A 24,093-nucleotide genomic window follows, 5' to 3' on the forward strand; every position below is an offset into this window, starting at 1 on the left:
AGTCCATGATGGGTCTCAATCCCCCGTCTTTCTTCGAAATCAAAAAATAAGGGGAATACCATCCCTTGTTCCTCTCCGCTACAGGCACCAGTTCTATGGCGCCTTTCTCCAACAGGGCTTGAATTTCCTGCGCAAGGAGCGGATCCGGACTCTGCAAAGAGGTTCCCCGGTGGATTGTCGCGAGGCCTGTGCCGAAAGGGAAGACAGTAGCCGTGGTTTATGATCTCCAGAACCCACACATCTGAAGTAATGGCTTGCCACTCTACAAGATGCTGCGCCAGCCTTCCCCCAACCGGCGAACCATGGGACATGGCCTCATGACTGAGTGGGAGCGGCTGCAGCGTTACCTGAGGGCAAAGAGGCAACTGCCCGAGCGGCCTTGGCACCACGGGTACCCTGTCGTCCACCTCTGGTACCCCTGCGTTGGCCTCTTTGACTGCCAGCTCCTCTCGCTTTACCGAAGGACGAGTAATAGCGAAAGGAACCACCCCTCCACTGCTGTCCCCTAGGATGAAAAGGCGGAGGTTGGCGAACTGCAGCGCCCAACGACTTCGCTGCAGCTTTTGAGGTCTGCAACCTCTCAAGGCTCTTGTCAGCCTTGCTGCCAAAAAGGTGTTCACCATCAAAGGGCATGTTGAGGAGCCGGGACTGCACATCAGGAGCAAACCCCGACTTCCGCAACCACGCAAACCTGCGTATCACGGTGCTCGCCGCCATGGACCTACTGACGCATTCAGCTAAGGCCAAACCCGACTGAACGGACTCACACATGGCATCCTTACCATCCTGGACCATAGCAAGGAAACCATCCCGTTCGTCCCCTTCGGGAATATGTTCAGCCGCTAACGCAACACAGTTCCAAAGAGTGTGTGTGAAACTAGACAAGGCACAAATGGAGTTGGCCGCCTGAAGCGCCATACCACCAGAAGAAAAAACTTTCTACGCCCAGCCATCAAAACATTTGTCATCCCTATCAGGAGGGACGGTAGGGTACGACGCCTGCTTCGCCGGGCCGCGGCCGCCTGCACCACCAAACTCTCCGGTGTGGGGTGCCTGGTCAAGTAGCAGGGGTCGCTACTGGCTGGACGGTATTTTCGCAACAAGGATCTGCCCACCGCCGGGAGACTCTCCGGAGCAGTCCAAGCCGCCGCCACCCTTCTCTGTAAAGCCATATGGAACGGCAGTACCGGGTCAGTTGGGGGACCAACATCAAGGATGTCCGTTAGATCATCCTGCACAAACTCCCCTGGGGGAGCAGACCATCCCAAGTACTAGCCATAAGGCTCCGGTATGAGGAATCGGCATGAGAGCCAGGCTCAGGCCTACAAAACTCCACCTCCGGAGAGGTGTCCAGTCCACTGGCATCATGCAGTGACTGCCTCAAATCGTCAAACTGACTATGGCCCGAGACAATTTCATCTGGAACCTGACTAGGAACCAGGCCATCAGAATCCTCATCCGCCTCTGAAATATATTCCAGGTGGCGAAAAGAAGGCACCCGAGAGTGCTTGCTCTTAACCAGAGCCTTCCTAGGGGGTTCTCCCGTGCCACGGGGTACCTCCGACACGAAAGGCGTCGATGGCGTCGAGCGAATCGGCGCCGGCGTCGAGAGAACAAGCTACAGCGCCGAGAGGTTTGGCGTCGAGGAAATCGGCGTCGACGTCAGATGCAGCGCCGCCAGCATCGGCGGCATTGACACAGCCCTCGAAGCCGGAGCCCCGAGCGTGTCCTTCGACGACCTGAGCGTCGACGACTTCCTCGGAGCCGGAGCCTCAAGAAAGCCTGTCGACGCCCTCGACGCCTCAGACGTCGATGTCTTCCTCGAAGACCTTACAGGTGTACACGGTCTCGAACGCGTCGAGGACCGGGACCTGGAACGGGTACGTCGAGAACGAGTCTCCTTGTCCGAACGGGACCTCTCCCGTGACTCGTGCCGACCACTCTTGCGAGCGGTGTCTCTCGACCTCTCACGACCGACCCCACTCGGGGGCGCAGACGGCTTAGTACCCTGCGACTCAAAAATCGCCAGCATTTTCTTCCCGAAGGAAGCCCATTCCTCTGGCGTCGCACGGCTGGTGGGGTAAGCGACGTGCCGGGCAGAGTCCTCCGAAGCGGACCGGTGTCGGCGCTTCCGAGAATGCCTCGAAGAGGCTGAGGAGTGGCGAGACCGACTCCTAGAAGGAGACCCACGAGACTTCAGACGATGACGCGGAGAGTCACGCCTCAAATAATCCGTCGAAAGCCCCGCAGACTTCGACTTCCGGGGCTTGGACACCCGACCTACCGACAACTTCTTCTTACGTTCGCGTAAGGCTTTGGACGTGAGCGACTGGCAGTCAATACAGTCATCCGTGTCGTGGGCCTCCCCGAGGCACCAGAGGCAGGCGTCATGCGAGTCTGTCACCGACATCTTGGACCCACACTCCCCGCACTTCTTGAAGCCCGGATGCGGGATCGAAGACGAAGTAGAAGACATCTTCACACGAAGGATTTTCACAAAAACGAACGGGTTCGAAGAACCGAGAAGAACAGAACTCCAAAGAGTCGAGGGGTTAACCGAGATTCACGAAGCAACACGTTCGCGGAATAAACGGAACTGAGGCTACGGGCGTCGTGCGTCCTACTTATCACATCGGAGGAGGTCCTCGACGACGGCGCATCGACGTCATTGACGCAGGACGCAGAAAAATGTTTCCGAAGCAGCACAGCTGTGGTGATTACATGTCATAGATATGGAATACGTCGGAGGACCCAATCCCCTCGAAGCAAACGTTAGAACCAATTAAACATTGGACATCTGCTGTTGGAGAGGGATGTAGATTCTGTAATGTGAAGTCTCAACCAGAAACCATTAAGCACTTGCTCATCTATTGCAGCTATTTTGACAATGACAGAATTATGTGTTTGGGGGAAAGGAATGTTATTAGTACCAACTTCACGAGGGAATTTCTCTGGTCAAAATGCATGAATAACCCTTTTAAATCATTTGTGTGTGCATTGGGACGATTTCTGTTTAAAACTGAAGCGGTAATGCTAGAAAAAATGTATTGCATTGCAACTGAATGACTTTAAAACATACAGGTCCTAAGATGAGGGGGGGCTTCAAATGGGCAATTCGAGCTTCTAAACAAATAGTTTTTTTATTTCTTTTTTTTGTCGTTTGTTGCTTTATCTTTGATTGTTGCTATGTTGAGTATATCGCATGTGAAGTATATCGCAATATTCTATATGTTAAGGACAAAATTTGATTTTAAGTTGTGGGTTTTTCATTATCTGTATCTAATGTTAAGTTGTATTTTTATTCTTTTTGCTACATATTTTTATGGTGTGAAAAAGTGTCTTGTAAACTGAAACACACAGTATTAATTAAAAGGAAAAAAAACTGCTGATGTCCTCACTTCCACTTATAAATCACTTTCCTGGTATCACACCACCGCTTCCCTCGATGTTACAGCACACTGCCTCACTTTGATGTTACTCTCTCTCTAGATTACCACAATTGTGAACAGGCTAAGATTGTCCACCTTGTCAAGGTTCACATGGGCTTACTTTGGTATTGGGGAGCAGGGCCAAGGCTTCATCAGGCTTGGCCACCTTCTAAGGATTCATTTACCCCCTTCCTTTTACTGCCTTTCACTCTTTAGGAAGGATCCTAGGTCTCCCATATCCCTAGAGCAGAGTATGAACAGGATTCTGAAAATCTCTTGGTAAGCGTTTTTAAACCCTCCGAATATGTAATGAATGGTCTGTCGTCAACTTGCAATTCTCTAACTTAGCAAACAATGCTCTGCAGGAAGACAATGTAAAGGTAAAATTGTATCAATCATGGTTAAACCAATGATCAGAAAGCCAATAACTAGAAACACTAATGTGGGGTTCAGGAGCTCGTTGAACATCGCCCTGGGGATTTGATTTGACTTCACTGCCACGTTTATCCTGCTACTATTAACAGATTTGCTGGCAACAGCAGGATAAATTATACAAAGATTGTGTGGCTGAAAAGGACAACTTCTGAAGAAAAGCAGTTGTTTGGTCTCTATGAATTTGCACCTGCGGATCAAAGTTCTCCAGGTTGGGCAGGTTCAATGTTTGGCTGTCTTTAGTGCTAGAGGACTGGAGAGGATCCATGGAACTGTGGCTTCCCAGGGTGAATTGCTATTGGGCTGGGGTGGATCATTACCACCAATACACTTGAAATATGTATGCCTACTAAGAACAGCCTTTTAATTAATATGCATACAGTCCTGCATAAACATCCACCAACACAGACACCCCTATAAAATTCAGCAACGCACACACACATACAATGAGCAACACATCTCTACACAAAAACAAAAAGGAAATCGGTGGGGGAGAAAAACGTTCAGTTACATTTACTCCCTATAGAAAGGTGAAGTCAACATAGGTCAGGCGTGCTAATGTCATGGGTACAAACCCTCAATCCACCTCAAACAAGGGTACCATCAGCAACCCCAGACACGCGTTTCAGCCTCGGCTAAGAAAGGTGAAGCTTTTGCTTGTAGACCCTCCGAGTGGACGAAATTCCATAGAACAGGGTATTTGACCCATGTTCGTTCTCAGTAGACTGGCTCCCAAACTCCTTTGTAAAGGATTATTATAGTTCATAGGACAGACCTTGGCTTAATTTCCAAACACATGCTTTTCAAACTGCACAATGTATTTTTATCCCAGCCCATTTCATGTGTTGAAGTGAGAAACATTCAATAAGCTACTATAAGTTGGTATGGTTCAGCTTTCACAAGATTAGAAACATCCTGAAAACAAAGTGATTTGTGGGCTAAGGACAACAAGCCATACCATTTAAGTTGCTAAATGTATAACAACAAATAGGGTTCAAAATTGAGGAGAGCTGGGATCCAATTAGCTTCTACATGTAGCCAAGAAGACCATGGATAGCTTGATACCACCAACAGGAGCTGCATTTGGCTCCCCAGGCCAACTTATGCCGAACAAACAGGTCTGTGAATTGAATTCCATGTTTCTATTGTCACAAACATTAGAACACATTTATACAACATTTAAAGCATGAGGGATCACAGATAATGGACAACGCTAGATACTATCTCCTCGTTCCCCAGTTGTAGCTCCTGGTCACTGGTTAGTCCTGGGTACCCAGGAATCGTGTTTAGCTCATGCTTAACCAATCTTAATTTAAATCCCTAAATGTGCACTCTAATTGCAAACAAGGTTAAGGGGAGAGAGCCAACGTATGTCAGCAGTGATCGAAATGTTTGTGAAATGAACACCATGCACAGACAACCGAGCTGAGACTGACAAAACAGCGATCATTGATGCATTTGATTTGCAAATCTTTACCACGCAGACTAATTTGAAAAGTCAGCCAAGGGGAGAAAGACCCCAAAATTGAGACATATATGGTTAGCTCGCATCACTTCATTATGCATGTTCTTTCAACCCTTTGATTTTTTTACAGCAATACATCATGGTGGAAGACATATTGGTTTTAAATAGTACCTGGAATCATCTGTTACTTGCTCAATAAATCCCGATTCACATCTGGGGCAGATATATTCCTAGAGTAGAAAAAAGAAAGATAGTTGTTCAGCGATAATGTAAACTATGCCGTTTCAGACAGAATAAAATACATCAGGCTGCTGGCAAGCCAAGAATAGCAGCAGCCCACTGGCGTTGTATAAACACTATGTCCTCAGCAACGTAACAGAAGAGCAGCAGATGCTCCCTCCTACAGGGAGCCACTTCATCCCTGAGGAAAATACACATCGGTGAGTAATGCAGGTGGTTCTGGTGAAGGATCAGGCAGCATAGATTCGGGCTTTGGTCGCACTCAGAAACCTTGCACATAACTGAACATTTCATATACAATTGTTTTCAAATTTTAATGTGATACTAAAGAAATTTAGAAACCACACTTTGCAAACATGCCCACACACAGTCTGTGCATACTCAAACGCTTTTAAATCATTGTACGCTCAAAATAAATGTCTACCAGAGAAGTTACATATAGAAACTACTGTGGACACCGCAGAAGCCGCACACAAACACTCATCCTCGAAAAAGATGAAGGCATCATCTTTAATTTAGTGGTTAGGTTACGAAAATTAGGCTAATGAAGAACGGTTGCACACAAGGCGCTAGGCCTGTTACCAGTCACTAAACTCAATTCTGCATTTGCACGGCACTGGCACATCTGGGGTAGGATTAGCAAGCAAACTAGGCCCCTCCCTAGAAGGGTTTTCCTGCGTGTGAGTGGTCAGGTCGTGCAAGAGGGCTAAGACAGAGTGATCTTCACAAGGTGGGTCTGTCTCCTTCCTCCCCACTAAACACCGTAGAGAATTCGGAAATGTGCACACAGCAATAGACTAGAATTAGATAACTGTTGCACTTCATCAAAATGAACAAGAGGAAAGAACACGGTCAAAAAGCCAAAGTTTCTCCCCACCCCGCTAGATTGATTCATTGAATTTAAAATCCATGTATCCATGAGGACTCAATGCTTCAGATAATTTATTTTTAAAATGTTTTTATTGGCATTTATAGGGAACATTAACATTTTGCATCTCAATTTATCATCATTGTCATGCTTATGCGTAATAACAGATCAACAACAACTAATGATCTTATAACAAACAGTCTTCACCACTTGATTCCCTTCCAGGAATATTCAACTATTCGCTTCAAGAGGTTCCATGGCGTAGTGCATTTGCTGGGGGTTACAGGGTGCCGATTCAGCAATCCTCGCTTTGTTAACCTAGCTCCTAGCAGGTCTTGGGTGGCCCAAGCATGGTCTCTGTTAATTCATGGTGGAATTGTCATCCGATGGATGGAAAACGTCCCAAATCAGTGTTTACCAGGCCTCATTTGCAGGCCTTGCATCCTCCCCAGCTCTGGACACCCCCCTCGCCCATACTCTAGTCTCAGCCTCTGTCCAGTGTTCCAGTTCCCTATGCCATCTAGAATACTGTGGTCCCCCCGCAGTCTTCGATGCCATTGAAATGGTCCTTTTGGCCAGTACACAAACCATGTCCATAAATTTCACCAGGTGCGTAACTTTGCTTATTCTTGGGTAGGCTCCAAGGAGGCATTCTTTCGGTGTCCATTCATACCTTGCTACCCCAGCCTTTTTTGCAGGTCTGCTCTATCTTGGCCCAGAAGCCCTGTACCTCCAGACACCCCCAGAACATGTGCAACATTCCTGCTCCTTCTGAACCGCACCATGGACATAGTGGCTGCTGTGTTCTGTTGCTAGATTTGGCTATTCTGCTTGGTGTCATGTAGGTCCTATACAGAAAGTTTAATTGGATCAACCTGAATTGGGCGTTTCTATACACTTCCCAGGGGTACATAAGAATTCTCTCCCATTCCTTCTCGGTTATGCCCATTCCCAGGTCGGTTTCCCACCACTGTTTCAACGCTGCACTTTTGGGGTTGGGCCTATCCGCCAGCTGACTATAGAGCCTGGACATTGGTCTACATCCATCACCCAGGTTATGGAGCAACTTTAGTGCTAGATCAGCAGTTGGCTCCTCTGGCCATTCTTTCCATTCTTTTCTTGCTATCTTTATCGTCCTTTGATACCACAGGAACTAGCCCTTGGGTAATACCTCTTTCTCCCCCATAGCTTCAAACACCCCGAAAACACCCTCCTCATATACGTCCCCCCAGGTGTAAATGCTGCATCTTTCCCATTGTTGTACATTTGCCAGGTCTGCTCTAGGGACGCACACATCGGCTGCAATCGGGGTCTCGGGTGAGAAGGGGTGTGCGCCTCCCAGCAGTTTCAAAGCCTTGCCCCAAACCCTCCTGCCTAGAGCTACGATCATCGGGACACCACCCAAACACCCTAGCGGGATCTACAGTATTTCTTTTAGCCGTGCAGGCGCCACCAGCTGTTTTATCAGCTTGGTTTCCGAGGTGGTCTCATCTGCGAGCCACTTGGCCACGAAGCTGAGTTGTGCTGCCAAGTAATACCTCTCGAGGTCTGGTAGTTGGACCCCTGCCCCGCCTTGTATGGCAGCACAAGTGTAGTTAGGGACAGCCTGTGTCTAGCGGGACCCCAGAGAAGCTCCCTTAGCAGCTTTTCCAGTAGGCGAAAGAAGGGAGGCTGGGATGTAGTAGTGGACATTAGGGAAAAAAATATAAAAGCCTCGGTAGGACTACCATTTTAACAATGGCTGCCCTGCCCATCACCGATAACAGTAGTTTAGACTAAAATTTCATGGACCTCCCGAGTTCTTTCACCGCCAGTTCTGTGTTGCTTTATACATCAGTTCAGGAGTGTGCCAGACATTCACTCCCAAGTATCTGAACGATTGCGGCTGCCATCTGAGCCAACTCCTGGGAGATCCTCCGCCGTTTTCCTAGCCAGCCCCGCCAGTGGAAATATGCAAGACTTCCCCCTGCTAAAGGAGATCCCTGATACCCGTGCAAAGTTATCTAGCACGTCCAAAATTACTGGCACATTCAGATGCGGGTTCTTTAAGTACAACAGTACATCGTCCGTATATAAGGATATTACATGGTACACTCCTCCCACTCTGATCCCTGCGTCAAAAAATTGTTTCTGCAGGTATATCGCTATAGGCTCCAACCCCAATATGTAAAACATTGGCGACAGTGGACGGCCTTGTCTGGTGCCCCTTTGTATGTCCCAGGCTGCCCTAGTCGCCGGTGCTTCGTAAAGTAGTTTAATCCATCCTATGAATTGTTCGCCTAGCCCAAATCCTCTTAGCGCAGCAATCAGCAATTCCCAGTATATGTCTGTTTCTTTCTTTATTTGTAAAGCGCACCGGACCCGAAGGTATCAGGGCGCGAAGATAAGAATACTTTAGGCTTACAAATTACAAGATTACACAATCACAAAAACGTACAGATCAATGACAAAAACGTGCAGATAAATGACAATGTAGCAGGTAATATATTTACATAGCAGATCGATACAGTGGAAAGGTCGGTTTGGCTATTGGTCAGTAGGCTCACCTATGGCTTGTTTTCTTTGAGCCACTTGATGCAGTTTGATCTGAAGTCTGGGTATGTTTGGTCAAGTCTCAAGGTCGGCGGGAGGGAGTTGCAAAATTTAGCAGCTTTGACCGGGAAGCTGTTCCCTCCAATTGTAGTCATTTTGAAAGGAGGGAACTGCGAGGCAGTTCGTATAGGCCGTTCTCATGGGTCTAGATGCGATTCTTCTTTTGAACCTCAGAGGTAGCTGGGTGCTAAATTATTGAGACATTTGAATGTTAGGGATGCCGTTTTAAGTTTAATTTTGTTTGTCGTGGATAGCCAATTAGATTCTCTGCTGATTATTGAGATCTGTTCTCTTTTGGAGATTCCTAGTGCCGGGCTTTGTTTTGCAGTATTTGGATATTTTGCGTGATGTATTTATTCGCACCTAGATAGAGAGTGTTGCAGTAATCCAGTTTGGACAGCACAAGTGCTCGTGCCAGTGTGGTGCAACTAGTTGTAGAGAGGTAGGGTTTAGCTGACCGGATTAACTTACAAGTGTAGGCTGTGGAGGAGGCCATAGCGTTCACTTGTTTTGCTAAAGTTAAACTGGCGTCGAGGTAAAAACCTAGTGTTTTAACCTCCCTGGCAACTTTGATTATGTGGCCGTCTATGACGAAGGTTGTGTAGTCTTGACAGAGTTTCTTGATATTGTGAATCAAACGCTTTTATGGCGTCCAATGAGATTATTGCGTATTGCTCTTGCACGCCTGTCGTTTGTGCCATGATATGTTGCAGCCGTCGCAGGTTTATTGCTTTATTTGGACCCAGTATAAACCCATTTTGGTCCCTGTGTACTATGTTCCCTATGACCCTGGACAGCCGTTTGGCCTATATAGTCGTCAATATTTTGACATCATAATTCAGCATTGCTAATGGGCTGTATGAATCACACTCATTCATGGGTTTGCCCGGTTTAGGTATCGGGACCACTAATGTCTCCCTCATAGTCGCCCGGCAGCACCTTGTTTTTAGATGCCTCCTTTAATACATTGTGCAGGACTGGGGTCAGCTCTGAGCTATATGCTTTGCTCAGGGGGTAACCCATCACTCACAGGGGTCTTGCAGGTAGTTAATGATTTAATTGCGTCACTAATATCCTCGGCCATTACATCCCCTTCCAGCATTTCGCGCTGCGCTCCGTCTAGTGTGGGGAGGCCTATTTCCTCTAACATGTCTAGTATATCGGCTTCGGGTAACGGCTCGATTTCTATGTCGTGCAGTGCCCGTGGAGTCAGTGAGTTTTTGATCTATGTGCGGCTGTCCGCTAGCACAGCAGCTACCTTCAGGCCTTCGTGTAGCTGTAGCTCATTTTGCTTTCTCTTCCCGTTGGTTCCCCTGGTCCGCGCAGTGGGTGCTGTCCCACCTGCAGCCCACGGGTTCCCCTGCAACCCAGCCAGCAAGGGCCACCGGAGGCGATCTGCCTGCCTATATATCGTTGGTAGCCGCCTCACCTCTGGTTTCCAATTCTGCGGCTTCCCTATCCCTGGCCCAATGTTCCTATCTGGTCACACTGTGTGCAATAGCTCTTTAGGGAGTGGTTTTGGTACCCCCCTCACCAGCACGACGGTGTAGGCCAGTGTTTAGTTATTTATCCCCACTGCCCGCCCAATGTTTGCTTTATTCTAGTCGCTCAGTGCAGTTCTGTCCTGCGCTCTAATTGGCGTGTCCCCCAAGAATGAATATCTTCACGGCACATTGTTCACCACAGCAGGGGCTGCTGTGCGTTTTCCCCTGTGCCACTGCGGTGCAGGTGCCCGTCACAGTGAGCCCTACCTTCTGTTCTCCATGGCTTCTCCTCCCGCTCGGTTTAGTGAGGGCTTCCCTTCCTTTTTTCAAGTTGCACAGTGTGTCATCCGTCTGCCGTTCTCACCCAATGAGTGCTCGATGGCTCACTGTCCTTTCTGTTCCCCTTGTCATCCGCAAGTGATGCGTCGCCGTCTGCCATCTCCCTTCACTGTGTACTGGGCACCGTCTCCTCAGGCACCTCTTCGGCATTGGAGGTACTTCTGTGTTCGCCTCCTCTGTCGTTCGCAGCACTCCAGCGTGGCTCTTGGGGTCCCACTTGGCGTTCTTATTTATGCTCTGCCGGTGTTCCTTAGAGTGTACAGTTGTGTCTGCCTAAGCCTCATTGTTCCGCTTCTTCTCCGACCGTGTTCCAGGTCTCGTGTCCCAGGCCTGTTGTCCTGCTATCTCACTTGGATGCTCCGGACTGCCCGGGTCTCCGCGTCCTACACTTGTCCTACACTTGTCTGGACGCAGTGGTCAACTCCGATCGCCTTGAAGTGCTGCTGCGTTCCACTGCTTCAGGTAGTTGCTTCCCCTGCAGCAAGTGCAAGCCGGAGTGGCGCCCGTTTTCTTTACCCACGTCCAGTCCGACACAGATAGTCGCGGAGGTCGACCCCTCCCTTCACTCGCTCTCAGGCCGCAGCGCCATCCACCATTTTGTCTACCTGGGGGCACAAGTTTATAAGCTTTGTTTCAGAGGATACAGGTTCCGATTTTCTTCGATTCGCGGCAGAATCACTTCCTTTATGGATATTTTCTCTCTTCTGCGTTTCTTGCATCTATTACCGTAGGTCCAAGGATCTTTGCCAAGATCCAGACGGGAGCTCTGCTGAGGCACGTCTCTACCTCATGAGCTCAGGCCTCAGATAATAATGTGCATGTATATAGCGCTTACAATACCACCCAACCGAAGTTGGTAATCATTTATCGACCTCGGAAGGATGAAAGGCTGTGTTGGCTGTGCCTGGATTCGAATCTGCGACACCACACAGATTGCAGCAGCGAGCACTCAACCCTCTGAGCCATCTTACTGGCTATCAGATGATCATAGATTGTTGACAATAGTTTTATTTTGATTTCTAGAATGGTCCTTTGATATCGCAGGTTAATAAAACTAGTGTCATTTTCCATTAAAAAAGTTTTGTTGCATGCATTGCTGAAGCAGGTCACCAGATGTGACTGTATTTTCTTGCTTAAACACGAAGATGGTGTGAAAGTATGTCACAAACCAGACTATACTAACCAAATGGAAAGGAAGGCAAAACTGTGAGACAAATACATTTGCAATACAGACAACTAAATAAGATCAAATGTGCAGAAGGGCACTCTGTGACAACATGTAAGCAAATCAATCCGTGCACCTTAAAGTAAGCTTCGTGGGCGCACAGGATCGCAGTATGCTAATCAAACAAGACCTAATGCACTAAAGGCAGAGAAGACGTACAGAGAGAAGGTGCATTATGAATAACAGACATTAAGGAAATGTGTGATAGACACAATAGTCATCACAGATCCCTTGGCAGTAACCACCCCACGTGGGAGGATAACATGGGAGGAGACAGCATCCAGGGAGATCTTAACTTCATTGAATATACATGGTTTACCCTATTTGCCCATGAAGAAAAGCCTAATATCCTAATTGCCTATTGCCATTCATCTATACCCCCTTTTAGGGGAAATAGAGAAACCTTTTCCCAAAACCCCATAGGCCAAACTACCATCCCTGGACTAAAGGGTAAAAGCTACAAGACTGTCTCTTCCAGTTCTAATTATCATCCATGTAGGTTCATTTGGAACCATTGCAAGTAATTCCCCCCCCCCCACCAACCCCCAAGTAATTTGCATCCGTTTACGTCAATGGACCCCCATCTCCCAAAATTACCCAAGTACTGGCACGAGGAGGAAGAAGGGAACGATACATAGCGGAAAGCTCAATGAAAGTGCTAGTGGATTTCAAAATGCACCTGTGCACAGGACATTTAAAGATCCCAAAACAACTGCAAGAGGCGGCTGCTGTCTGGGAGAAAGCATTGCACCCCTCTGCGAGGCTTGTAACTCCTGGAAGCACAAACCAGTGTGGCAGAGCAGAGGGGCTCATCAACAGAGGCATAGGGACGATGCGCGAGGACATGCTTCAGAAATGCTGTGAGCCAGAGGAAGACTCCTGGGCTTTCGGCAACGGGGAAAGGCAGAGCTTCACCTACCCTGACCTTAAGCAAGACAGGCGTGCTGGAGCCAGGTCGCAAGAGAAGCAGGAACGGCATGAAAGCAGTACAGAGTGTAAAGCAGGCAGCAAACTGGACATTAAAAAGTACAGAAACAGACAGACTGATTGTACATCAAGGGAACCTACTACAAATACAGACCCCAGCCATATAAGAGTGTATTGAATGCAAATATCGGGGAACAAAGAGCGAATGTTGAATCAATCAGAAGTACAAAATATCAAAGATGATGTATGCAATTGTGGAAATGAAAGATAACTGTTACCTGTGAATATTAGAAGTCCTGGCAGGCGAGTTAACCAGGCAGTTGCAAACCTACAGGAAGTCCCAAGAAAGGATATAAGACTGTTTGCTGAACGAGAAGGAACCTTTGAAAGAAGGAACTACAAAGCTGAGTATCTTTACAACTAACAGGATTGTTGTGAGTCCTGCTAGACCAAGAATTGTTGACATAAATGGAAGAATCCAGGGAAAGGAAATCCCCCCTCTTGAACCAAGGTCTGTTTTACCTTGGAGAACTAATGTGGGAGCTGTTTTATTTTTCACCAGGTTAAAGAAATTCCCCTTTTCACCATAATTTGATTTGTAGTGTGAGAGTTAGGATAGAACGATTGGACACAGCAACAGCATTGATTGACAACCCGACACAGACAGATCCTTAATTTTAGGTTTTAGGTAGGGACATTCCTTTTAGAGCGGGGCCAGAGGCCTTTTACCAACCTTTTTTGTGTTAATAAAAATCTTTAACCAAAAACATGACAATTTTGTATCCGACTTTCATTTCTAACTCCTCACAAATGGCACAAGCCAGCCACTTCCCAAGGAACATGGAAACCGGTCAAAGTAAATACTGTTTGAGTGGTAGGGGAAGCAGGAAGCAGATCTTTCTACTTTCACAATATTGTTTCAGATTAAGACCAAACCAAATTGCTAATTCCAAGTGAACTATATCTTTGCATTCGGTTAGGGTACGTTTTTTCTGTTTTAGGCTGTGTTCACTGAGAGTTCTTCATCTAGCGAGTGTGACTTCAACATACAGACTCAAAGTATGAACACTTTTACAGCTTGTCCTAACACCCAGTGTACCTGAACACTCGTTTCAATTTGGTCATATCACAGTAGAAAAGATTAATAATACTTTGTCTGATTTTTAAAACCTTAATTTTGGATTAAAAGGAGAGCACTCTGAAAACCATGAATACAAATATTTTCCCCCAAAAAAGGTATGGGTTGATGTTAATATTTTATCGCCAAAATACATTTTATACATGATTAAATAATGAGTACAAGAAAGGATTAACATGGAGTGTGCTTCTCACCACTCACCTGATGAGGAAGAAGCGAAAAGTAAGGCAACAATTCAGCAGAAGAGTCTGAGTTACCAGCAAAAGTGTACTTGCAGAATGAAACGACACAAGAGAAAGATTGGCGGAGGAAAATTATTTGAAAATGCACTTTTAATGGAAGGGTGGCAATCGGGCTACACTACCTCGTAGCAGAAAGAGTAATATTTGCGACAGACTGTGACAAACAATACCAAGGTAGCAACCCTATAGCTGGGAACAATATTGGCCCTGTTCGATAAGAGCAGGCACAGATACTGCTATACTTGATTATGCATTTGGATTTCTCATAGTGCACTGCCTGAGTCACGACTTTATGCACATGTAGTTACGTTCTAGATGTGTGTGAATTGGGAAATGGGAGACTCTCAAATGTAGAAGCACAAAAAACAATATCCCTTGGGAGTGGGGATGACCTTTTTGCTCTTTGAAAAAGTTTTACTCCTAACTTCAAAAAATATATAGAGCAAAACACTGCTACTTATCTAGAGCCCCGAGTTTGTCTAACTTCAAAGTCACAGATTTCACACCAAACAAAGCTGGCCCAACTCTACATCATGTTGGGGGCAAACAAATGCAAAAAAACAGTGCAAGGCCTAATGAGAACGCCAGACACAACATTCTCTCAGACTGCTATGTCACAATGTCGAAGGTCTTCTGTGATGAAATGCCCAAAAGTGCCCTTTTTGATGACTCTTTCACGGTGTGGACGGGCGGGGCGTCTAGTACCACCACAAAACCTCCTCTCTGTCCCTCATCTTTTCTGCTCTCGGAAAGCATGGGGCCTCTCCCCCACAACTTCCCTGCAAGCCATTCCATCCCCCATTTGATATTCTAATGTCATGAAGCGTTTGGCAATGTGGATTCGTAATTTTCTTGATTTTATGGGAGGGTGACTGAACTCATTCTACCATATACAAGTCTTCCTTGCTCATCACTGCTGCTTACAGTACAGTAGTTAACTCTTTACACCTATCCCTTTCCTTAGCGTTAGACCCACTATAAGCCAAAATATTTAAAATATGCAATTTGTAGCAGTGCTGTGCATGTATAAGTTGCATAGTCTGCAGATTTTAGAGTCTCAAATATATGCATAACACCTCCGAAATCAGTGAAGATACGTATCCTGCTCTGTTATTTTTTACTGCTGTGACTCAATGCTTGCAATCTTCTATTCAAGAGGGAGGCTGCAGTTCCCATCAATGCCCAGTCCTTCACGCTCATCAAGCGGGAGTACCATTTTAGGATAGGCAAACAGGAGGGCTAGCATTCTGTACATGATCTAGGAATGGTTGACTTGTTTGGGGCAGGAGGGGCACTAGAAAATTTGCCTACAGCATTAAGGGATACACAGCATCACTGTATCCTTATGAAGTGATTAAAGATTTGGTCATCACCAGACTGGAGCAAAAATAGTCCTAGTGAAACAACCTTCTAGCGTCCCGCACAGCCTATGTTCCACTGCCAGAGAGAGATCCAGTAAAGAGAAAGGAACCCCAGTATTACAACGCCAATGCTGATGCAAGAGTAGCATTGAAACCCTTCCCAGTATCAGAGGAAAACATCGACAGCCAGTGGTCAGGGCCCTAGATGACCAGGTACTGGACAATGAGGCACAGACGCCCACACAGACTGCACTTACCCTAGGGGAGCTCAGAGCAAGACCAACACGAACTTCGACATTCTACTCCCGTGCTGACATTAACGTTCTGTAGCTGGACTGCGCGGCAAAAAGAGGCAGGGCTTACGCCACTATTTAACATCGTTGCTGCTTGTTAACACCTTGGGGAGGAGAGATCCAGACAGGTCAGGTGGCCCAGTTGGAGGGATAATAAAGAGGGCAAGAGGAAGTAGAAAGATGTGGGTTATTCTGGTGAGGTCACAGGATGACGAGGTGGCAGACCAAGAGGCAAGTATGTGGAAGGAAGAAGCGGAATGTGGAGATTTATGAAGCCGGTGATGTCTTGGTTACTGAGAGCATATGGTACTGCGCTGTGAGGGTAACAAAAGTAGCTACGAGAGAAAGTGTAGCAGGTGTATGCGAGGCATTTGTGTGAGTGAAAGGTGGGTGGAACAGGGAGTTGTAGTGTAGTTGTAACACAGGAGGACTTTGTTGCTAATACCTCCCTCATAGTCCTATGCCCTACTCCACACTACAAACAGTGGAGTTCAGGCTCAAAGAGTGAGAGACATTGGAGGGATAGAAGAGGAAGACACAGAAGAAAGAAGGAGGATGGGGTCCGAGGGAGGAGAGTAGTGAGAAAAGAAGATCAGCAAATGAGAGGAATGTTAAAGTGTGATAGAAAGGAGACAAATCAGGCTGCGTGTCTAGAAGGCATTTTCCAAATTAGACCACTAACCTCCGTTAAGAAATCCCTGGGGGAATTCAGTTACAGCGGGCATTCCGCTTTTAGGTCTTCACACATGGTATTATTAAGAACTTAGACTGTAAACTGCAATGTGCTGTATTTACTAACGTGCAGACTAGGGGCACTTGTGTCGGGAATAATTGGTGCTTTATAGACTACAGAGAGGGAGTGCAGCCATAGGGCCAATTGAATTAATAAAAAGCCTATAACCGTTTCAGTGCTGGATTATTCTTTGAGCCATTTGCGACAATGCATTTGTGACCGAAAAAGCTTCATAAAACACGAAATTCCGAGTGTTTTCCAGTGGGCAGAGCACCCCATTTAGCGCTCCCCAATCACATTCTGACTTTTTAATGAGCACCAAGAACCTGATCAATGGGTATTTCTTAATGAATTCTATAATTTTCCAGAGTGTACCAATCTAATGATCTGTGGACTTAAAGTCCAGAGGCAATTAACGAACACTGGCACTTTTACTTGGCTCAAATGTTTGAATTATTCAGTTACTTTCACATCCATGGGTTCTTTTAAAACGGTTGGTTAAATATTGCCATCTTTGCAAAGTGTGCACATTATACTCCTATGCACTCAGTGCCCCCAAACAAAATTACGAGTAGCACAACTAATGACCCCATTTGCCAGGGATTTTTACAATGGCTGCTAAAATAATTATTCGTAATGATACTGTAACAGATCCCATTAAGCGATCACTTAAAAAAAAAAAAAAAAAAGTAATCCAAGGATTTACCTTTTATTCATAATCTGGGAGAAGAAATGTTCATTCACTTTTCAATACTTGAAATCAATACCCTTAACGGGAAAATACTTATTTTAAAGATGGTATATGACAATTCATGCATGTCTTTCGACAATTAAAAACAAACCTATTGTCTTGCAAAAGTACAGGCCTTCTGATCCATTTCAGAAATAGCCAGTGTCAGTAATGCAGAGAAGTGGTCTCAAAGGAAAAAGGACATTTTAAGTATGTTCATCAAAAACGGACTAACACGCATCAGCTATCTGCCTTCACTCTGTATTTTGGATTAAAAGAGAAGCTACGGCTCAAATCGGGTTTGAGCTGGAAGAAACTCAGCGTTCCTGTGGAGTGTAGAGGAGGTTATAAAGCACTTAAATGGATTTTCTCCATGTTTACGTCATTCACAATCTATCTAGCACAACACTAAATCGACGTAGTATGAGAAATGTCGAGTGAAACTATGTGATGTAATGTGGTCTTGACTGCCTCTTGGCGCCTGATTCAGGAACAAAATGGGTATGCAAGTGTAAGGTAGAGAGAGGTGCAAATCCCAAAGTTTTCTGGTTACATTTGCTTGAGGTTCCTAAGAGGTCTATATCCAGAGGGGAGGCCTAGGTTTTAAAGTGGTGCAGCATTCGTGTGGTGGAATGGTAAAATGGTTCAGTGTTAGCTGGACAATGCTCTCTACATAGTGGCCGAGTAACGTGAGCTGGGAAGGGGGTGCAAAAAGAGCGCAGCTGCAACGAGCGGATAGCTGTGCGTCTGGTGGGAGGGTGTAAGGTTAAATGGTGGGCAGGTTTAGTGATGCAAGGATAACACAAGGATAGCGGGCTGAGGGCACAAAATGAACACGAGAAAATACTCTGGAAAAATTATTTCTAATCACTACAAAATTACCCAACTTTAAAAAAAATTGCATTTACTTATGTGCAGAACAGACTGAACAGAAAGAACCATCTAGGTCACTTGGCTAAAACTATGCCATAAATTTGCTTGGAACTGAAATTGTAGACTGCTTGCAATTTAAAGTTTACAAATGTAACTCAATGTGAAATTAATCTTAAATGATGTTTGTGTATGCTTAGTACCCAATAGCTAAACTGTTTCAGATCATTCTTTTCCCAAAAATCAAAAACAAATGAAGTCCCCATGCAGCATCTTTTTCCAGTCTACTCGCTCAAATCATTGACTACAAGAGTCAAGAGGTGTTCTGCTTTTAACAAGTGCAACTCCAGTACGGTTACACCAGCAGTACAAAAGCAAACACAATTCAGTGATTTACTGATACGCTGGAACTGCTTTGCAGCACAGACTTTCCTTTCTGTTGGGTTAAGTTGGCTTATACCGCACACCATTACCATTTGCATAGTGCCCCAGGCGATCACGTGGATGGCATTTTTCAGCCAGTATGTCAACTTGCTAGGTTTACTCCAGATAGTCTGCTATAGTGCACTGAAAAAAAGGGGTTGGGTGAGGGGTTGGTGGGGGGGCGAACCACACAGAATAAGGCGCCATGCGCATATTCTGTGCAGCTCACAGATCTGTCACGTTCGCATTTAATTGCCACTGACACAGTAAGTCATCAATTACCACAACAGGGGCAGGATGGCATACAAGTAAGCAGTAGCACCTCCAAGTTTCTCTCTTCCTCATATCATAACTACCGCACCGACTCAGGGCACTACTTCCTTCTTTGCTGTGCCACTTTTTTGTGAGGGAAGAGGGAAGGAGCAAGAACATGGAAATTGCCAGGAAAGAAAGGTTGTGGGTGCAGGAGATAGCAGCAGACCCCAGTCACTGAGAATTATTCTGCAAGATACTCATGCATGCATTGCAACAAATGTCTGGTACGCTTCTTGGTTAGGTATAAGTTCCTGAATGCCACTTGCCTTAAAGGCAAGATGGAAGAAAAAACGGAGCATCGTCATGCTATATTGGACACCTGCCTAAAAGTCCTAAAAGCGGCTAGAAGACTGGTTTGAATTCTACAGCTGGTAGGGAACGATGCCACACATCTTTCTATATGTATGCATATACAATGCTTAGTTAGGTTTCTGTACTCAGCTGATGCAATTTCTCAGTGTTAGGTAACCCTATGATGTCAAAATGGCAAAGTGCACACACTTCAACAACAGCTATCATTTCAACAAACGGAATGAGCGCAGTTCTATGCGTCACCTTCCACTATCGCAAACACTCACTTCTTTCCACAGGGTACGGCGGTTCCCGTGTCAATGAACAGTTAACTACCGGCTCAACGTTTCAGTCTCTAAAGAGCGAAACGCTGTAAGACGAATGGCTCCTCGCGAGCAAAAACTGAAAAGTATCTACTGTAATTATGCCACTATGCAATCTTATTCCATCACCGGGACTCTGCAATGGAACAAGGTTGACAATTACACGTATACAAAAACACATCATAGAAGCATCGATGGGACGTAGATACTGTTCTTATACTGCGCATACCTCTCATTCCATACGTTTAGCCTTTTCAATGACCATTATTAATCAATGACCATTATTAAGTCACAGGGACATACGCCCCCTTCCTGGAAGCGATCAGTGGAAATTCCGATATTTAAGAAGGGGGACAGAAGTGATCCTATGAATTACCAACCGATATTGACCTTTAAAATATGCTAGAACGGCGTGTGTTACACGGGGAGCAGCTAGTGTCGTAAAATGTCCCATGGTAGAGATTACTGACGAGATGTGAAAGAGAGAGTGAGCAAGATTACTCGGAAAGCAGGAGGTCTGTAGAGGATGCTTGTTTTGCTGGGTGCCTCACCCTGCTTGGAAGAAGGAGAATGTGCATATAAAGGGCAGTGCTAGCCATACAGCCAGTTGAAAGAAGGCTCGAAGACAGGACTACTCTGGCGACGCTGAGTGACTTAGCAATACAATGCCAGCATGACCAGCATGTCGACGTTTAGAGCACATTTCTCGCGGTGGTCTCGAGACACAGAATCGGAGGCCTGTTGAAAGTCATGTTTTGATAGCTGTTCAAAAGCTTACCAAGGAGGAGACACTTCTAATGTTGGAGAGGATGGCACTGCAGTGCTTTGACACTGAAACCACTCTTCCACCTTTAGAGACTGAAGAAGTTAACTAGAAATAACAAAGCGACTTTGCTTTCAGATCATAGACTTCAACGGAATGGAAAGGGAGGGGCCTCAACAGGTAGACAGGTGCAGAGTTAAAAATGAACTTGCATCCAAGACATGCCATTTGCCACAAGATCGGTTTACTGACGAATTCCATTTGAAAAATCATGTTCCTTTTAATAAAACCCCAAGACAAAAACATTTTAGTGATGTTCATTACCCTTTTTATATAACAGAAATAAAAACAGACTGGGTACTTTAAGGGCAGTGTACTAGGATGATGTACTGCTCGGGAATGAAGTGACTGCTGCCACACTAGGTAAATACGTTATTACACCAGGAGCTGCTTAAGAGCTGGACTTAAGCCATTACAAAATAAGAAACGGACCTGTAGAAGGACCTTGTGCTCCCACTTTCACCCACACACCTCCATGGATACATTTGGACCAGTAGTGCACGTAGTATCACAGCAAGAAGCTATTATTACAGTCTGATTGGAAGAGATAAACACATCTTTTTTAATGTGAATAATTATTACAAAAGATTTCTGTTTTCCAGGTAAAGCATTTTTTACTCGCTTATAAAATATTCCCATTGGGAATTGGACTTATATTTTTTACACCCTAAAAAAAATCGTTTGACTCCCAACATTAAAAAATAGGAAGTGAAATACTTCAAAATCTTATCTGGAGCACTGGGGATAAGAGGCGATAATCTTGATTTTGAGGAAAAGTGCTGTTGAGAAAATAGAAGACCCCCCCCCCCCCCCCTCGGAAAAACAGTCCCTTAACATTAACGCGAGCGGTTTTAAAGGGTCACGTAGTGGAATGCCAGATTAACGCACAAGAGATAAAAAGCAACCCAACCAGAATCATAAGCCGCAAATTTTAAAAATGTTATGACAAGCCTGTATTAAGCAAGTGGGAATGTGCATGAACGTCATTTATGGGACAATATGCTCATTTAATTACTGCAAAAGATGTCCAGGCAAAAAAGCAAGCAACCAATGTGAGTGGTATGAAGCGCTATACAAACAAGCAACATAACATTCTGCCTTCCTTCTTCTGCTACTCCTCTTATTCGCTGCACTTTACCCTTTGCTTTCAGATGGCCAAACAGAAACGTAATGCACTATACTGGCAACCAACCTAACATTAAATCTTAGCTTCAAACTACAGAAATACATAATGTAAAACCATTATTAAATATAGCACTTAGTGAACAGACTCAAAAACAAATGTTTCCCGTCCCTTCCTCAGGTATGCATTTCTAAAAATTGGACCCAAGTTCTCTTTAACATGGTCTGTATAGAAATGTTCATAAGGCAAATCTCATTTTCACCTTCTGGGAAGACCGTCAACTCCTTTAGATTATTTTCTTTCCAAGTGCATCAGCATTTTAGGTCCGCAGTGCTAGCTGTCTGCCAGCGTACTGCCTACAGGAAATGATCTTAAAATGAATGATAATCGCGTCAAACATTGACAATCCGCAAAGATCCAACTTGGCAGCTAGTGCAGAGTTAAATAGTGGCAAGATAGCAGCTGCTTGAAGAAATGTCCCTACAAAAGCAGCTCCATACTGCCACTAACCACCTAACGGCGCTACCATCCCAGGATGTAAAGTGTTCTAGCACAGCAGGGGACACTGCTAAAAACCAATGCAAACCCTGCTGACTAGCAAGGCTACAGTTTTACTCATGTTGCACTACAAGTGCATTCAGCTTAGTACCAGGAATACATTGAGGCATAGTAGGTCAAAGCAGTTTTGCTATAGCTTGTTTACGGTTATACTGACCACATTTAACAAAAAACGTCATGTGTATTCTTAATTTGATTTAGAACACACACACGGCTGTCTGCTTAGAATAAAGTATACCGCTTCCTCAGAAGCCATACTAGTACTTGCTAAACCCGAGAAGGGGACAGTTGTCCATTGGAGTCAAACATTCTATCATAGTAATCTGGCCAGAAATGTACAAGGAGTGGGCATTTACCACTTTTAGAGGGCTGCAAAAGACTGTTGAGGGCAGAATGTAATTTTGGATGTGAGAAAGTTGCCTTTGGAGGGCAAAACATTTAAAAAGAAAATTGGGGCTAATAGAGCGTGGTTTACAATGAAAGAGAAAGGGGCTCCACCTTACACGATAGTTTTAGGATGAAACAAGTTTTGTTGCTAGGGTGCAAATACTTAAAGGAGAGAGTGTACTATTGTCTAATGGTACTCCTGTCTCCAAGCCTCAATATAGCTTGGTGGCGGACAGTTCTTTTTCTCACATTTTGCCCTTGGCACATGCTGTTGATTAGATTGTGGCCTTTCATGAAATTTGAAGATAATCACCATATGAAAATGACAATACAAAAGGATAACCCTTCAAGAGAAAGTAACGCGATTGGAAAATAAAGCAGGTGACTTCATAGTAGACAAAAAAAGAACCAGGCAAAAAGAAAAAGAAAAACACTTCAGGTATTAGATTTGCCCAAGATAGTCTTCAGAGAAGCACTTCACAATGGTAACATTCAAAAACGTAACCAGAAGAACAGTGACCAAAGAACTCGTAAACCACATTCTTCAAGATCTATGCGAGGTAAGGAGGTTTTTCTTAAGTTTCAAGAAGACTATCACCAATTAAAAGTTATTTTTGTATTAAAACGCAGATAAAGTTTCTTTGCAGTGACTGGTGGTAGTGAAGGCATTTATGCTCCACCACAGATTCCAAGATCTGCATGACTGGCTATGAACAGGTCACACCTCAGGGAAGCGAGCAGGGTGCTAAGGCCACCACACGTCATGATCTGAGATTTCCCACAACTGACTTGAACAATCCAATTGCCCCATCATCTACTCCGTGTGAAAGAAAAAAAAACAGCTACATCAATGAAACTTTATCAGACAGTCAGATGTCATGCATTTACAAAATGTCAAATGTTTCAGATGGGAGCATGCATCTCATTATGCATGGTGGCTTCCCAGTTAAGCCCGATGTCCTCTTGCATTTTTCCGATGTAGGCCTTCCTTCAAATGCGGTCTGAACTGTTGCCTTAATTGACAAAATTAACAGGAGCTTAACAAAAAGAACAGAGGTTAAAGTGGGAGTACGTTTTATCATTTCTCAGCAAGTTGCTGACTCAACCAGATGGCAGAAGAAGTTAAAGAATGTGCTCTGTAATTTGCCTCTTGATCCACTTCAGCCCCAGAACACTGATGAAAGAGCTAAGAGTTCTGCCTACACAGGAATTTGACACAGATTTGGTCTTGCATAATCATTCTGAAAAGGACAATGCTTTTATGGGTTCTTATACGTTATAGCTTGGTCCTCCAGGAAGTCTCAATTCTGACACGAACATTACATCCATGTTTTACATATGCAAGCAAAGCAGGACAGGATCTTTAACACACCGACGGGGAGCTCAAAGCCTTTAAATTTTACCACAGCTCACAGATGGTCCTCTTGATTCAATATTTGCCAGAGATATAAAGGCAAAAATGCAGGCTTTTTAGGAAGTCCGC

General features: G+C 45.1%; 1 protein-coding gene across 3 annotated transcripts in view; it reads right to left on the reverse strand.

The window, feature by feature from the left end:
* The window catches only part of RNF115 (ring finger protein 115), an 809,324-nt gene that overhangs the window by 685,443 nt on the left and 99,788 nt on the right, over positions 1-24,093 (reverse strand). For all 3 annotated transcript variants that reach the window (XM_069652791.1, XM_069652792.1, XM_069652790.1), the window contains exon 2: positions 5,497-5,555. In XM_069652791.1, the coding sequence (XP_069508892.1) occupies positions 5,497-5,555 (59 nt within the window). The remainder of the gene's footprint in view (positions 1-5,496; positions 5,556-24,093) is intronic.

Source organism: Ambystoma mexicanum, chromosome 1p (genome assembly GCF_040938575.1).
Source record: "Ambystoma mexicanum isolate Mex_15411 chromosome 1p, UKY_AmexF1_1, whole genome shotgun sequence".
Taxonomy (NCBI): domain Eukaryota; kingdom Metazoa; phylum Chordata; class Amphibia; order Caudata; family Ambystomatidae; genus Ambystoma; species Ambystoma mexicanum.